This window comes from Bos taurus, chromosome 15, assembly GCF_002263795.3.
Source record: "Bos taurus isolate L1 Dominette 01449 registration number 42190680 breed Hereford chromosome 15, ARS-UCD2.0, whole genome shotgun sequence".
Taxonomy (NCBI): Eukaryota; Metazoa; Chordata; class Mammalia; order Artiodactyla; family Bovidae; genus Bos; species Bos taurus.
In genome coordinates this window covers 81708437-81726589 of record NC_037342.1, presented here as the reverse complement: position 1 = coordinate 81726589, position 18153 = coordinate 81708437, and the positions used below count along the sequence as shown (strand labels likewise).

At 41.2% G+C, this 18153-nt stretch overlaps 1 protein-coding gene and 1 pseudogene across 1 annotated transcript; one reads left to right on the top strand and one right to left on the bottom strand.

Annotated features, from left to right (window-relative positions):
* Positions 1-629: 629 nt before the first annotated feature.
* On the bottom strand, positions 630-2072 carry LOC784660 (DNA fragmentation factor subunit alpha-like; annotated as a pseudogene).
* Positions 2073-8396: 6324 nt separating this feature from the next.
* OR5B145 (olfactory receptor family 5 subfamily B member 145) lies at positions 8397-9370 on the top strand. The gene has a single exon (XM_002707864.3). It carries the CDS (start codon positions 8417-8419, stop codon positions 9368-9370), a length of 954 nt encoding a protein of 317 aa, XP_002707910.2. The 5' UTR covers positions 8397-8416.
* Positions 9371-18153: the final 8783 nt, after the last annotated feature.

The window sequence follows — 18153 nt, the reverse complement described above, 5'->3', positions numbered from 1 at the left end:
ATGCTGGTAGGGATTGGAGGCAGGAGGAGAAGGGGACGACAGAGGATGAGATGGCTGGATGGCATCACCAACTCGATGGACGTGAGTCTGGGTGAACTCCGGGAGTTGGTGATGGACAGGGAGGCCTGGAGTGCTGAAATTCATGGGGTTGCAAAGAGTCAGACATGACTGAGTGACTGAACTGAACTGAAGGGTACGGAGTAGCTTGTTCAATTTTTAATTGTGCCCGTACACCCAATATGTGGTGATCCAATCCAAAAAAAAAAAATCTTTCAAAGAGATTGCTAAAAAGCCAATACATGATTTAAAGACCTTTTATAATTCTATCTTATCAGTGGTGGTTTATTTGCTAAGTCGTGTCAAACTCTTGCGACCTAATGGACAGAAGAGCCTGACAGGCTACCGTCCATAGGAGTCTCCAGGCAAGAATACTGGAGTGGGTTGCTATTTCCTTCTCCAGGGGATCTTCCCAACCCAGGAATCAAACTTGTGGCTCTTCCATTGTAGACAATTTGTTTACCAACTGAGCTACAAGGGAAGATTTGCATATAATAATAGGCAAATTGGTAGCTACGATTCAGGGTCTGCAGAGGTGAATAAACCCCAATACAAGTGTCTCCCTGCAAAAGTCAGGGTCCCTGGTGCTCACCCACCTCCATATGCTGACTAGACATACTCAGCTCTGGGGCAGGGTTTTCCTTCAGTGCCAAGAGGATCTGACCCACAGGCATAACTTCGGAGGAGCTGTCTCTAACGCCTGTGTCAACTGCGTCCCTCTCCTCCCGAGGTCGGCTCTGGACTCTTGCTGCTTCGACAAGAAGCCAGTGTCCTTCTCCAAAGCCCGGCAGGAACGTTCCTGGAGCCGCCTGGACTGCTGGGCTTCCTCTCTCCGGTCAGGCACCTGCTGCAGGGCGTTCTGAAGCTGCTGGACAGCCACACGGCTCTGGCCGAGGTCCTGAACCAGCTCGGAACACGGGACATCAAGGAGCGTCTGCAGCTCTTCCTCCGGCAGCAGGGTAAAGCTGGATACAAGCCTTCCATCAGCAGCCTAGCCACGTTCTTCCACTCCGACCCTGCCCCACCGTCTGTTTCACCTCTGTCCAAGGACTCCTGGGTGAGCCAAGCTGTCCCTGCATCTGAACTGTGTGTCCCCCACTGGTTCCCAGCTGATGTCACAAACTTAGCATTGGCGGGAAGACACAGGAAGTAATCACCGCCATCTGCTTGGGCGCCATCCTCTGCCAGGACCGGGGTGACGGGGTCCCGGGAACTCACTGATGGCTGGAACGTCACGAGACTTGCTCCTCATCTTCTCGAGGCAGGAGGCCGCTGCGCCCCGCTGTTCCCGGCGGTTGTTGCTGCACAGCAGACGCTGCTTTAGAGCCCAGATCTCGCCGGGTTCCGGAGCTGCAGGGCCGCTTCTTGTGAACACAAGACTGTGTTTGCAACTACTTTTTTTTCTCCCCTGTAGGAAAGTGCTGACTTAAGACACTCCTTCAGTTTGTTGCTGCTGCTAAGTCGGTTCAGTCGTGTCCAACTCTGTGTGACCCCATAGACAGCAGCCCACCAGGCTCCACCATCCCTGGGATTCTCCAGGCAGGAACACTGGAGTGGGTTGCCATTTCCTTTTCCAATGCATGAAAGTGAAAAGTGAAAGTGAAGACGCTCAGTCATGCCCGACTCCTAGCGACCCCATGGACTGCAGTCCACTAGGCTCCTCCATCCATGGGATTTTCCAGGCAAGAGTACTGTTGAGAAGATGGTAAAAAAATAAAATGAAATGCTTTCAGCACGTTTCCGCCCCCCTCGCTAGATTTAGGGGCAAATGATATGAGTATTGATTACTGTTAGTGAGAACCAGGAAGGTGCCTCCCCTGGATGCTGACACCTCCCACGGCCTCCCTACCACACCAGCAGGAGTAAACAGGGAGTGGGGACCTGCTTTTTCCGTCAAGACCTCCACCCTCCCCTCCACCCTCCAACCTCATGGCCTGGCTGTCATCCTCTACCTCGAGACCTGAGGACTGACTGATCTCATTATTCTCTCTTTTGGCGTGTAGACATGTAGACATGTAGACATCACCATGAAGACAAGGAATCTCAGGTCAGCCCTCAATGGCTGTTGAATAAAGTCCACATCTCTTCATATCCTTGTTTCTAAGCCCGACAGCCACTCCTGCCCAACTCCTGAAATCATTCTACTCTTCCTTCTGGGATTGACAGCCAGTCATGAGCATAGCCAGAAACTCCCCTCTGGAAGTTCCCTTAACCTACTGTCCAGCTGAAATCTGCGTCCTGGGACAGGGCTTCCCTAGTGACCACCTCAGTGGTGACATTCTCTCTCCCTTTTCTTCTTAGTGCTGTACTGTTCCCTGATCTTGACTTTACAACATTATCATACTCGGATTTTTTCCCCCAAACCTCTTCATTTAGTTTTTTAGTGGCCTTTTCTAGTTTTGTGGGTTGAATAGGATAGTTTTAGGAACAGTTCAACAGTTAGTCGCTCAGTTGTATCTGACTCTTTGTGACCCCATGGCCTATAGAGTCCATGGATTTCTCCAGGCCAGAATACTGGAGTGGGTAGCCTTTCCCTTCTCCAGGGGATCTTCCCAATCCAGGGATCGAACCCAGGTCTCCCAAATTGCAGGCGGATTCTTTACCAGCTGAGCCACAAGGGAAGCCCAAGAAGACAGGAGTGGGTAGCCTATCCCTTCTCCACTGGATCTTCCCAGTGCAGGAATCAAACCAGGGTCTCCTGTATTGCAGGCAGATTCTTTACCAGCTGAGCTATTAGGGAAGCACTTAATATTTGGAAAACTCAGCAGTGGCCACAGGACTGGAAAAGGTCAATTTTCATTCCAATCCCAAAGAAAGGCAATGCCAAAGAATGCTCAATCTGCCACACAATTGCACTCATCTCACACGCTAGTAAAGTAATGCTCAAAATTCTCCAAGCCAGGCTTCAGCAATATGTGAACTGTGAACTTCCTGATGTTCAAGCTGGTTTTAGAAAAGGCAGAGGAACCAGAGATCAAATTGCCAACATCCGCTGGATCATGGAAAAAGCAAGAGAGTTCCAGAAAAACATCTATTTCTGCTTTCTTGACTATGCCAAAGTCTTTGACTGTGTGGGTCACAATTGACTGTGGAAAATTCTGAAAGAGATGGGAATACCAGAACACCTGATTTGCTTCTTGAGAAATTTGTATGCAGGTCAGGAAGCAACAGTTAGAAGTGGACATGGAACAACAGACTGGTCCCAAATAGGAAAAGGAGTTCGTCAAGGCTGTATATTGTCACCCTGTTTATTTAACTTCTATGCAGAGTACATCGTGAGAAATGTTGGACTGGAAGAAACACAAGCTGGAATCAAGATTGTCGGGAGAAATATCAATAATCTCAGATATGCAGATGACACCATCCTTATGGCAGAAAGTGAAGAGGAACTAAAAAGCCTCTTGATGAAAGTGAAAGAGGACAGTGAAAAAGTTGGTTTAAAGCTCAACATTCAGAAAACAAAGATCATGGCATCCGGTCCCATCACTTCATGGGAAATAGATGGGGAAACAGTGGAAACAGTGTCAGACTTTATTTTTGTGGGCTCCAAAATCACTACAGATGGTGACTGCAGCCATGAAATTAAAAGACGCTTACTCCTTGGAAGGAAAGTTATGACCCGCCTAGATAGCATATCCAAAAGCAGAGACATTACTTTGCCAACAAAGGTTCGTATAGTCAAGGCTGTGGTTTTTCCTGTGGTCATGTGTGGATGTGAGAGTTGGACTGTGAAGAAGGCTGAGCACCGAAGAATTGATGCTTTTAAACTGTGGTGTTGGAGAAGACTCTTGAGAGTCCCTTGGACTGCAAGGAGATTCAACCAGTCTATTCTGAAGGAGATGAGCCCTGGGATTTCTTTGGAAGGAATGATGCTAAAGTTGAAACTCGAGTACTTTGGCCACCTCATGAGAAGAGTTGACTCATTGGAAAAGACTCTGATGCTGGGAGAGATTAGGGGCAGTCGGAGAAGGGGATGACAGAGGATGAGATGGCTGGATGGCATCACTGACTCGATGGATGTTAGTCTGGGTGAACTCCGGGAGCTGGTGATGGACAGGGAGGCCTGGCATGCTGCGAATCATAGGGTCGCACAGAGTCGGACATGACTGAGCAACTGATCTGATCTGATCTGATCTAAACCAAAAGGAATCTCAAACTCACTATGACACATCTGAAATCATCTTTCTTATTCTTTCTAGAAAATCGGTTTCTTCTACACCATTCCCTCTGCTGCTGTACAAAAAAATGGAGTCCTCATTGTTTCCCCTTTCTCTAATGTCTTACGTCAATACATCATGAAATCCAGCCAGCTCTATTTTGAAATATATCTAGAACTGGGTACTTTTTCATTGTCTCTTTCACTACCTGCCTGCTCCAAGCCATCAGCTTCTGTTACATAGATTATGAGATTAATGCAAAGAAAAATGAAATTGGTGAAATCATAGTGTACTAGATCTCATTCTCACATGTACGTTTTCCTTAACCTTGCCTTCATTTTTAGTCCTAGAGAGATTCTGTCACTACCTTCTAACAGTAAGAATATCTTCATTGATTGTATTCTGTTAAGTGCCAGGCAATATTGTTATATCCATTTTACAGATGGATAAAATGAGGCTAAGACACCCTAGTTAATACATAATGTCATTCAGAAAAAAAATGAATTCTTACTTGGTATAGCTGTAATGTCCTCTATCTAAGTATGAAAAATTGGAAGAAGACATAAATGGAATATGACAGTGGAAGAAATTTGGGGCAGAAGCAAATGGAATGCATGAGGATGCAGGACATTTGATTTTCTAGTCATCTGGAATACGTCTAATCCACTTCTCAAATCAATGCAGAGACCAATTGTCAGTAATGTCTAACGTGGATGTCAGGAGCCACGTTAGGCATTACTGACAACCAATAACTCTGGCCTAACCTTAATGTATGCAATTCTACAGTGCCAGTTTGGATTATCTCTCCAGTTTGACCATGAGTTCAAGGGACAATGGGTGGACAAATGATATTGAGTAATACCCAACATCTGTCATCTAGTACAGGATGGAGCAGGAATGTGCATCCAGCTGTCTCTATTCTGAACTCACTCGTTTAACTTTTACTCTCTACATGTCTTTATTCCTTGTACAGGACTTACTACAGTATCCCACTGTATGAAATGACATAATCTATGTATCCCATTATCTTTTGAGAAAATGAAAGCCTAGAACACAATATTCTAAACTATGATTTAGTAGAGTATAATACTGCTCGATACAATAGCAGTAACTGAAATGACATGAAGTAATTTACAGGGACCTATATTATTTCATAAATAGCCTGTCAGTGTTTAAAAATTTGAATTGTGATGCTAACACATCTAATTTAATAACAAATCCTGTGATTTTCCATAACTTGCCTCTTGTCTATGAACTTTAATTTTGGTAATTTAAATAGAAGAATAGATAATTAAGATAGAAGATAGGATTGCATTATCTCTAAAATCCTTTAAGCTAGAACACTCTATTTTTCACCAATATTTAAAAATTGCAGTTTGTTGTTACACGCATGTGAAATTCAAAGAATTCTTTTTCTTTTTTAATTTAATAATTTTAAAACATGTGTTCCCCATCCTGAACCCTCCTCCCTCCTCCCTCCCCATACCATCCCTCTGGGTCGTCCCAGTGCACCAGCCCCAAGCATCCAGCATCGTGCATTGAACCTGGACTGGCATCTCGTTTCATACATGACATTTCACATGTTTCAATGCCATTCTCCCAAATCTTCCCACCCTCTCCCTCTCCCACAGAGTCCATAAGCCTGTTCTATACATCAGTGTCTCTTTTGCTGTCTCGTATACAGGGTTATTGTTACCATCTTTCTAAATTCCATATATATGCATTAGTATACTGTATTGGTGTTTTTCTTTCTGGCTTACTTCACTCTGTATAATAGGTTCCAGTTTCATCCACCTCATTAGAACTGATTCAAATGTATTCTTTTTAATGGCTGAGTAATACTCAATTGTGTATATGTACCACTTCTTTCTTATCCATTCATCTGCTGATGGACATCTAGGTTGCTTCCATGTCCTGGCTATTATAAACAGTGCTGCGATGAACATTGGGGTACACGTGTCTCTTTCCCTTCTGGTTTCCTCAGTGTGTATGCCCAGCAGTGGGATTGCTAGATCATAAGGCAGTTCTATTTCCAGTTTTTTAAGGAATCTCCACAGTGTTCTCCATAGTGGCTGTACTAGTTTGCATTCCCACCAACAGTGTAAGAGGGTTCCCTTTTCTCCACACCCTCTCCAGCATTTATTGCTTGTAGACTTTTGGATCACAGCCATTCTGACTGGTGTGAAATGATATCTCATAATGGTTTTGATTTGCATTTCTCTGATAATGAGTGATGTTGAGCATCTTTTCATGTGTTTGTTAGCCATCTGTATGTCTTCTTTGGAGAAATGTCTACTTAGATCTTTGGCCCATTTTTTGATTGGGTCATTTATTTTTCCGGAGTTGAGCTGAAGGAGTTGCTTGTATATTTTTGAGATTAGTTGTTTCTCAGTTGCTTCATTTGCTATTATTTTCTCCCATTCTGAAGGCTGTCTTTTCACTTTGCTGATAGTTTCCTTTGATGTGCAGAAGCTTTTAAGTTTAATTAAGTCCCATTTGTTTATTTTTGCTTTTATTTCCAATATTCTGGGAGGTGGGTCATAGAGGATCCTGCTGTGATGTATGTCAGAGAGTGTTTTGCCTATGTTCTCCTCTAGGAGTTTTATAGTTTCTGGTCTTACGTTGAGATCTTTAATCCATTTTGAGTTTATTTTTGTATATGGTGTTAGAAAGTGTTCTAGTTTCATTCTTTTACAAGTGGTTGACCAGATTTCCCAGCACCACTTGTTAAAGAGATTGTCTTTAATCCATTGTATATTCTTGCCTCCTTTGTCAAAGATAAGGTGTCCATATGTGCATGGATTTATCTCTGGGCTTTCTATTTTGTTCCATTGATCTATATTTCTGTCTTTGTGCCAGTACCATACTGTCTTGATAACTGTGGCTTTGTAGTAGAGCCTGAAGTCAGGTAGGTTGATTCCTCCAGTTCCATTTTTCTTTCTCAAGATCGCTTTGGCTATTCGAGGTTTTTTGTATTTCCATACAAATTGTGAAATTATTTGTTCTAGCTCTGTGAAGAATACTGTTGGTAGCTTGATAGGGATTGCATTGAATCTATAAATTGCTTTGGGTAGTATACTCATTTTCACTATATTGATTCTTCCAATCCATGAACATGGTATATTTCTCCATCTATTAGTGTCCTCTTTGATTTCTTTCACCAGTGTTTTATAGTTTTCTATATATAGGTCTTTAGTTTCTTTAGGTAGATATATTCCTAAGTATTTTATTCTTTCTGTTGCAATGGTGAATGGAATTGTTTCCTTAATTTCTCTTTCTGTTTTCTCATTATTAGTGTATAGGAATGCAAGGGATTTCTGTGTGTTAATTTTATATCCTGCAACTTTACTATAATCATTGATTAGTTCTAGTAATTTTCTGGTGGAGTCTTTAGGGTTTTCTATGTAGAGGATCATGTCATCTGCAAATAGTGAGAGTTTTACTTCTTCTTTTCCCATTTGGATTCCTTTTATTTCTTTTTCTGCTCTGATTGCTGTGGCCAAAACTTCCAAAACTATGTTGAATAGTAATGGTGAAAGTGGGCACCCTTGTCTTGTTCCTGACTTTAGAGGAAAGGCTTTCAATTTTTCACCATTGAGGATAATGTTTGCTGTGGGTTTGTCATATATAGCTTTTATTATGTTGAGGTATGTTCCTTCTATTCCTGCTTTCTGGAGAGTTTTTATCATAAATGGGTGTTGAATTTTGTCAAAGGCTTTCTCTGCATCTATTGAGATAATCATATGGTTTTTGTTTTTCAATTTGTTAATGTGGTGTATTACATTGATTGATTTGCGGATATTGAAGAATCCTTGCATCCTGGGATAAAGCCCACTTGGTCATGGTGTATGATCTTTTTAATGTGTTGCTGGATTCTGATTGCTAGAATTTTGTTTAGGATTTTTGCATCTATGTTCATCAGTGATATTGGCCTGTAGTTTTCTTTTTTTGTGGGATCTTTGTCAGGTTTTGGTATTAGGGTGATGGTTGCCTCATAGAATGAGTTTGGAAGTTTACCTTCTTCTGCAATTTTACCTTCTCTATTTTTCACCAATATTTAAAAATTGCAGTTTGTTGTTACACGCATGTGAAATTCAAAGAATTCTTATACAAGGTATTTATTGGACATAATGATAGCTCTAACTATGCTGCTAACAAGCTCCTCTTTTCTCATTGCTATAGGCCATTCACATACTGCACAAATGATCCCCAGGGAGAACAGTACAGTCGTGATTGAGTTCATTCTTGCCGGGATAACTGATGACTCACAACTGCAGATCCCACTCTTTCTAGTGTTCACACTCATCTACCTCCTCACTCTGGTTGGGAACCTGGGGGTGATCACGCTGATCCTGCTGGACTCTCGTCTCCACACTCCCATGTACTTCTTCCTTAGCAACCTCGCTCTGGTGGACTTTGGTTACTCCACAGCCGTCACTCCCAAAGTAATGGCTGGATTCCTCACGGGAGACAAGGTCATTTCCTACAATGCTTGTGTTGCTCAGCTCTTCTTCTTTGGTGGCTTTCTCTCTGTGGAAACTTTTCTCTTGGCCTTAATGGCCTATGACCGTCATGCAGCAGTGTGTAAACCACTCCATTACACCAACATCATGACACCAAGGGTGTGTGCCTGGATTGTCATAGGGTCTTATGTCTTTGGTTTCCTAGAAATCTCTGTGCACACTTGGAACATATTCAGTCTGTCTTTCTGCAGATCATATGTAATTGATCACTTTTTCTGTGATGCTACTCCTCTCCTGGCTCTCTCATGCTCCAAAAGCAACAGAAGTGAGATGGTTTTATTTCTTTTTGTTGGCTTCAATGTCCTTCTTTCTAACCTGGTCATCCTGGTCTCCTATCTGTTTATCTTTGTCACCATTCTGAGGATGCGCTCATCTGGAGGACATCAGAAAGCCTTTTCCACCTGTGCTTCCCACCTCACTGCTGTCTCCATCTTTTATGGGACAGCTTCTTTCATGTACTTTCAGCCCGGCTCCCGCCATTCCATGAGCACAGACAAAATGGCATCTGTGTTCTACGCCATAGTCATCCCCATGCTGAATCCTCTGATCTATAGTCTGAGGAACAAAGAGGTCAAGAGGGTGCTAAAAAAAGCTGTGGGGAAGGCAAAGTCTTCTCTAATATTCAAAATTTAATTAAGTAGAAACACATCTCATACATTGCAATCAAGCTAGGGAAAATATTGACTTGGTAGACCAATAGTTTTGTAAATTTTTGATGTACTTCCTCAAATCCATTGTGTGTAATCCAGTGTATGATGCAAATGGCTTATATATATGATATCTCAGGAAAAACATTTAGTAAGTATCCTTGAACACAGTTACCTTATATAAAATTTCTCCTTAATTGCATTTCATTATTTCACATGATCAGCCCCACTCTCATTTCATTCAATGTATATTGAGTAAATGCCCCAAAAAACATCATTTATGTAATCATGTAGGTTACACATTCATGAATGGGCAAAAAATGAGTTTAGTATAAATGAGATTAAGCTATTATTATATATTTATAATGCACAAGCGCAAGTGGCTACGACGGCACACAAGCGTGGCCGAGAGGAGCTTCCCCACGTCCGAGGTCAGGGGCAGAGGCCGAGAGTGCCAGGATGCGACAGCACAGGAGCAGCCAAGAGGAGCTACCCCATGTCCGAGGTCAGGTGCGGCAGCCGGGAGGAGCAACCTCACTCCAAGGAGCGGTGGCTGTGCGGGCACAGGAGAGCCTAGAGGAGCTACTCCACGTTCAAGGTCAGGAGGGGTAGCAGTGAGGAGATACCCCTCATCCAAGATAAGGAGCAGTGGCTGCGTTTTGCTGGAGCAGCCCTGAAGAGATACCCCACATCTAAGGTAACAGAAACCCAAGTAAGATGGTAAGTGTTGCAAGAGGGCATCAGAGAGCAAACACACTGAAACCATACTCACAGAAAACTAGTCAATATAATCACACTAAGACCACGGCTTGTCTAACTCAATGAAACTAAGCTATGCCCATGGGGCCACCCAAGAGGGGCGGGTCATGGTGGAGAGGTCTGACAGAATGTGGTCCACTGGAGAAGGGAATGGCAAACCACTTCAGTATTCTTGTCTTGAGAACCCCATGAACAGTATGAAAAGGCAAAATGATAGGATACTGAAAGAGGAACTCCCCAGGTCAGTAGGTGCCCAATATGCTACTGGAGATCAGTGGAGAAATAACTCCAGAAAGAATAAGGGATGGAGCAAAAGCAAAAACAATACCCAGTTGTGGATGTGACTGGTGATAGAAGCAAGGTCCGATGCTGTAAAGAGCAATATTGCATAGGAGACTGGAATGTCAGGTCCATGAATCAAGGCAAATTGGAAGTGGTCAAACAGGAGATGGCAAGAGTGAACATTGACATTCTAGGAATCAGTGAACTAAAATGGACTGGAATGGGCAAATTTAACTCAGATGACCATTATATCTACTACTGAGGGCAGGTATCACTTAGAAGAAATGGAGTAGCCATCATGGTCAACAAAAGTGTCCGAAATGCAGTATATGGATGCAATCTCAAAAATGACAGAATGATCTCTGTTCGTTTCCAAGGCAAACCATTCAATATCACAGTAATCCAAGTCTATGCCCCAATCAGTAGCTCTGAAGAAGCTGAAGTTGAACGGTTCTATGAAGACCTACAAGACCTTTTAGAACTAACACCCAAAAAAGATGTCCTTTTCATTATAGGGGACTAGAATGCAAAAGTAGGAAGTCAAGAAACACCCAGAGTAACAGGCAAATTTGGCATTGGAATAGGGAATGAAGCAGGGCAAAGGCTAATAGAGTTTTGCCAAGAAAATGCACTGGTCATAGCAAACACCCTCTTCTAACAACACAAGAGAAAACTCTACACATGGACATCACCAGATGGTCAACACCGAAATCAGATTGATTATATTTTTGCAGCCAAAGATAGAGAAGTTCTATACAGTCAGCAAAAACAAGACCAAGAGCTGACTGTGTCTCAGATCATGAACTCCTTATTGCCAAATTCAGACTGAAATTGAAGAAAGTAGAGAAAACCACTTGGCCATTCAGGTATGACCTAAATCAAATCCCTTACAATTATACAGTGGAAGTAAGAAATAGATTTAAGGGACTAGATCTGATAGATAGAGTGCCTGATGAACTATGAACTGAGGTTCGTGACATTGTACAGGAGACAGGGATCAAGACCATCCCCATGGAAAAGAAATGCAAAAAAGCTAAATGGTTGTCTGGGGAGGCCTTACAAATAGCTATGAAAAGAAGAGAAGCAAAAAGCAAAGGAGAAAAGGAAAGATATAAGCATCTGAATGCAGAGTTCCAAAGAATTGCAAGAAGAGATAAGAAAGCCGTCCCCAGTGATCTATGCAAAGAAATAGAAGAAAAAACAGAAAGGGAAATTCTAGAGATGTCTTCAAGAAAATTAGAGATACCAAGGGAATATTTCATGCAAAGATGGGCTCGATAAACGACAGAAATGGTATGGACCTAATAGAAGCAGAAGATATTAAGAAGAGGTGGCAAGAATATACAGAAGAACTGTACAAAAAAGATCTTCATGACCAAGATAATCACGATGGTGTGATCACTGACCTAGAGCCACACATCCTGGAATGTGAAGTCAAGTGGGCCTTAGAAAGAATCACTACGAACAGAGCTAGTGGACGTGATGGAATTCCAGTTGAGCTATTTCAAATCCTGAAAGATGATGCTGTGAAAGTGCTACACTCAATATGCCAGTAAATTTGGAAAACACAGCAGTGGCCACAGGACTGGAAAATGTCAGTTTTCATTCCAATCCCAAAGAAAGGCAATGCCAAACAATACTTAAAGTACTGCACAATTGCACTCATCTCACACACTAGTAAAGTAATGCTCAAAATTCTCCAAGCCAGGCTTCAGCAATATGTGAACTGTGAACTTCCTGATGTTCAAGCTGGTTTTAGAAAAGGCAGAGGAACCAGAGATCAAATTGCCAACATTTTCTGGATCATGGAAAAATCAAGAGAGTTCCAGAAAAACATCTATTTCTGCTTTATTGACTATGTCAAGGCCTTTGACTGTGTGGATCACAATAAACTGTGGAAAATTCTGAAAGAGATGGGAATACCAGACCACCTGACCTGCCTCTTGAGAAACCTATATGCAGGTCAGGAAGCAACAGGTAGAACTGGGTATGAAACAACAGACTGGTTCCAAACAGGAAAAGGAATATGTCAAGGCTGTATATTGTTACCCTGCTTATTTAACGTCTGTGCAGAGTACATCATGAGAAACACTGGACTGGAAGAAGCACAAGCTGGAATCAAGATTGCCTGGAGAAATATCAATAACCTCAGATATGCAGATGACACCACCCTTATGGCAAAAAGTGAAGAGGAACTAAAAAGCCTGTTGATGAAAGTGAAAGAGGAGAGTGAAAAAGTTGGCTTAAAACTCAACATTCAGAAAACGAAGATCATGGCATCTGGTCCCATCATTTCATGGGAAATAGATGGGGAAACAGTGGAAACAGTGTCAGACTTTATTTTTTTGGGCTCCAAAATCACTGCAGATGGTGACTGCAGCCACAAAATTAAAAGACGCTTACTCCTTGGAGGAAAAGTTATGACCAACCTTATCTAGGTCATATGCTATCTGCATATTGAAAGCAGAGACATTACTTTGGCAACAATTGTCCGTCTAGTCAAGGCTATGGTTTTTCCTGTGGTCATGTATGGATGTGAGAGTTGGACTGTGAAGAAGGCTGAGCGCCGAAGAATTGATGCTTTTGAACTGTGGTGTTAGAGAAGACTCTTGAGAGTCCCTTGGACTACAAGGAGATCCAACCAGTCCTTTCTGAAGGAGATCATCCCTGTGTGTTCTTTGGAAGAAATGATGCTAAAGCTGAAACTCCAGTACTTTGGCCACCTCATGCGAAGAGTTGACTCATTGGAAAAGACCCTGATGCTGGGAAGGAGGAGAAGGGGACGACAGAGGATGAGATGGCTGGATGGCATCACCGACTCAATGGACGTGAATCTGAGTGAACTCTGGGAGTTGGTGATGGACAGGGAGGCCTGCCATGCTGCAATTCATGGGGTCACAAAGCGTCGGACACAACTGAGTGACTGAACTGATATGAACTCAACTGAATTTAACAAAATGATTTTGGTGTGTGATAAAACATTCTGAAATATAAGCTTAGAACCAAATATCCTGGCTATAGTTTTATTGCTTAATGTTTTGTTTTCATTTTTGTCCTGTTTCATTGATAAAAAAAACATCATTATATGGTCATCTTTATTAGCTCAATTTCATATTCATTGACTCACTGTCCAGAATTTACATCTTCCTCTGAAAAGGAGGGCTTCTCTTGTGTCTCAGATGGAAAGAATCTGCCTATAGCTCAGGAGACGTGGGTTCAATACCTAGGTCAGGAAGATCCACTGGAGATGGAAATGGCTACCCACTCCAATATTCTTTCCTGAAGAATTCCATGGACAGAGAAGCCTGGCGGGCTACAGTCCGTGGGGTCGCAAAGAGTCAGACATGACTCAGCGACTAACACAGTCCACAGTCCACAGTCCATAACACAAGAGAAATAGTAATAAAGGCATATTTTAGTTTATGGAAATAAAAATAACATTTCATTTTAAAATAAGACAACTCTGTCATCAGGTATTCAGTCTAGGACACATTTTATTTCCCTTCCTTCATGCATACAGTCAGGCTGCCTACATACAGACTGGCATTTAAGCTCAAAGTAGACGTTTACCTGATTGGTTCTTTGTCAGTCTCTGTGAATAACCTAGCCTATATCTCAATTTTCAGATGTTAGAAGACTACAAGTCATTCTGTGTTATGATAACAATTATGAAGACATCTTTTGAGCAATCTGAGGATTTAACACCATGATCAGGTAAGATTTATTTCAATTATTTCACATGAATTGTTCATCATCCAGAAATCAATCAATGTGGTAGAGCACATTAACAAAATGAAAGATAAAAGTCACATGATAATCTCATGGATGCAAATGTCATGGGTATTTTGAAAGTAATTGCATTATACATAGATTTATTTGGGTAGTATAGCAATGTCAAGAAAAAGCATTTGACAAAATTCACTGTCCATTCAAGATAGAAAAATATCATTAAAGTGGGCATAAAGGGAACATATCTCAACATGTAAAGGCCATTTTATGACAAACTGACACCAACATAATACTCAACAGCAAAAATCTGAAGGCCTTCCAAGTTAAATTATTAACATGCTGTCTTACAGGCCTCCTATTAGTACAGTTTTTCTAGCCATCTGAGGGGATCATCTTCCTGGTGTTGGACTCCCAGACTGGGGCACCTAACATGCGGCTCCAACCACTTACTCCCCAGGGAGGATCTTTGCCCTGTAATCCCCTCTTCTGTGGCCCTTTCCAGGGGCACAGGTCCTAACCTGTTTGTTTCACTTGCTACAAAAGTTTTCTTCCTACACACGAAGAAATGTCCTTGCAGATGTGATAGGAGTGTACGGTTGTTATCTGACATGCATTTTTATCACACTCTCTCGTTTCACTTACAGAAACCTGTAAAGTCACTTGTGGAAGATGTCAGTATTACTAAGTGTAAGAATGAGAAGGCGTGGTCTCGCTTTACCACTTAGAAATGAATTACTTGGAAAACCACTCGACCCTTATATGACTGTAAGAAATCTGAGAAATATAGATTCATCTAAAGGTATGAAATATGCATAAAAGGGAAGCAAGATTAGTATTGGGTTAGAATAAAGCTGGAGTACTTGCCATTTGCTAGATTTTACTCCAACTGGGCTAAGATTTCCAAATTCAAGGGACACAATAGACACAGAAAGCTATTTACTTCCAAAGGGAAAGAAAAAGTATCCCATAGCATTTATGGAAGTAATGTCTGAGGCTTTGCAGTTCGATGCCCCAGCCTGTGTTTTCCTTCCTGCTCTGATGTCCACATCAGCTGCTTCCAAGTTAATAGTATCTTTTTATTTTTGAAAACAGATGGGTATACTGTAGAAGAAATACCAACTCATACACCCTTGACTTTGCTTAGCTAGTTTCCTAAGTACTTGGTCCCCACAGGTAAGATTTTCATTAAAATATTTGGTACATGAGGCATGGGCCTGTGGATGGATCACAGGAGAATTTGTTCCTGAAATCTTCATGTCAGACTAACCCCCATCAAGACATTTGTCATCAGACCCTAAAGCCCCTGTGTGTGTGTTACTCGTTCAGTGTTCAACTCTTCAAAACGCCGTGGACTGTAGACCACCAGAATCCTGTGTCCAGTATTCTCTCCAGGCAAGAATACTGGAGTGGGTTTCCATTTCCTTCTCCAGGGATCTTCCCAACAACAGGGATTGAATCCAGGTCTCCTACATTGCAGGCAGATGTTTTACTTTCTGAGCTATTAGGGAAGCCCCTTAAGTCCCAACCTGACTTTATTGAAACTCACTAGAGTGAGAATAACCTGGTGCTCCGGGCACCTTGTTCACTTGATTTTATTTTATTACAAGGGGGTCTCAGTGCTGGAGGCCTTTTCCTTCACAGTGACATTGCTGCAATACGTTAGTCAGAATGACTTGGATAGCACTCTCTGACAACAAGAGGAACCTTTTATGTAGACTGAGTGATTTACTAAGCATTTCATATCCTCCATCTTACTTCATCACCAAACCACTCTCTGAAACATCAGGGGTGGGAATCACTAATTCCATTTAAAAAATACAGAAAGTGAGGCCAAGGGTAGCGTAAGATTTCACTTTTGTTCCCATCTGAAACGAGAAATCTAGAAGTGAGGGCTTTTGAGGCTTAACGTGTAGGGCCAAGGAATCCACTTATGGTCCAACAGGTATATTCAAATTAACGAGATAAGATAATTCAAAAGGTACAAACTTGTAGTTATAAAGTAAATAAATCATGGGAGCTACAGTGTACAGCATATTGACTATAGTTCATATGCCTTTATTGCATATTTGAAAGTTATTAAGTGAGAAGATCTTAAAATTCCTCATCACAGGGGAGAAAATTGTAATAACTATGTATTGGAATGGATGCTACCTAGACTTACTGTGATGATCATATTGCAATGCATACAAGTATCAAGTCATTATGTTGTACATCTGAAACTGATATAATATGTCAATTTCCCTCTATTTAAAAGAGGTAATTTAAGAGCATACAAAGGGGAAACCCTAACCTGCTTTTCCTATTAAGTTTTCATCTAACCTCATCTTGTAATTTGGTTGGGGATTATAGTGCTGTGAAGGAGAAGGCAGTGGCACCCCACTCCAGTACTCTTGCCTGGAAAATCCCATGGATGGAGGAGCCTGGTGGGCTGCAGTCCATGGGGTCGCTAAGAGTCAGACATGACTGAGCGACTTCACTTTCACTTTTCACTTTCATGCGTTGGAGAAGGACATGGCAACCCACTCCAGTGTTCTTGCCTGGAGAATCCCAGGGCCGGAGGAACCTGGTGGGCTGCCATCTATGGGGTCGCACAGAGCCAGATACGACTGAAACGACTTAGCAGCAGCAGTAGAGTGCTGTGACTTGAGTAGAAAAAAATTAGTAGAAAAGGAATTGGGATTTGCATCTTGGAGTAGCTTTAGAAAATATTGACCATTGCTTTGTATATTTAGGCCATCTAGTCATCTTTTTAACAGTTAGAAAACAACAAGTGTTTTATATTATCACATGTTTGATACCTAAATATAGATACTCATTTCAATATATTTCAGTTTAAAAAGGAAATTGTTGTACTTTGACACTTAAATTAATAACTGATACAGTGGGTTGAAATCTCCCTTTGTTTTCTATTCAACACACCAATTTTTTATTTCATTTTTTCCTTTCCTTTTGACTAAAGTTATCTCAGACTAAGTAGCTAATCTTCCTTTTTTGTCCTCTATTATTTCAACCTTCACTTATTAAGTTGTACCTTAATATTTTAAATTTTCTTCATTATGAAAAAACTTTTTAACATTTTTATTCTTACTGATTCTCACCCCTATGTTTTTATTGTCAAATATTTTAACTTTACATACAATTAAAACTTTAGAAGATTTTTTCAACAGTATTTAAAGCACTTGATATATTTATTTGTATTATCACCATATTAGCTTTTCCTTCTGACCACAATGCAGTAAGATTAGATCTCAATTACAGGAGAAAAACTATTAAAAATTCCAACATATGGAGGCTGAACAACACGCTGCTAAATAACCAACAAATCACAGAAGAAATCAAAAAAGAAATCCAAATATACATAGAAATGAATGAAAATGAAAACACAATAACCCAAATTCTGTGGGACACTGTAAAAGCAATGCTAAGGGGAACATTCATAGCAATACAGGAATACCTCAAGAAACAAGTCAAATAAATAACCTAACTCTACACCTAAAGCAACTAGAAAAGGAAGAAATGAAGAACCCCAGGGTTAGTAGAAGGAAAGAAATCTTAAAAATTAGGGCAGGAATAAATGCAAAATAAACAAAAGAGACCATAGCAAAAATCAACAAAGCCAAAAGCTGGTTCTTTGAAAGGATAAATAAAATTGACAAACCATTAGCCAGACTCATCAAGAAACAAAGGGAGAAAAATCAAATCAATAAAATTAGAAATGAAAATGGAGAGATCACAACAGACAACACAGAAATACAAAGGATCATAGGAGACTACTATCAGCAAATATATGCCAATAAAATGGACAACGTGGAAGAAATGGACAAATTCTTAGAAAAGTACAACTTTCCAAAACTGGACCAGGAAGAAATAGAAAATCTTAACAGACCCATCACAAGCACGGAAATTGAAACTGTAATCAAAAATCTTCCAGCAAATGAAAGCCCAGGTCCAGACGGCTTCACAGCTGAATTCTACCAAAAATTTAGAGAAGAGCTGACA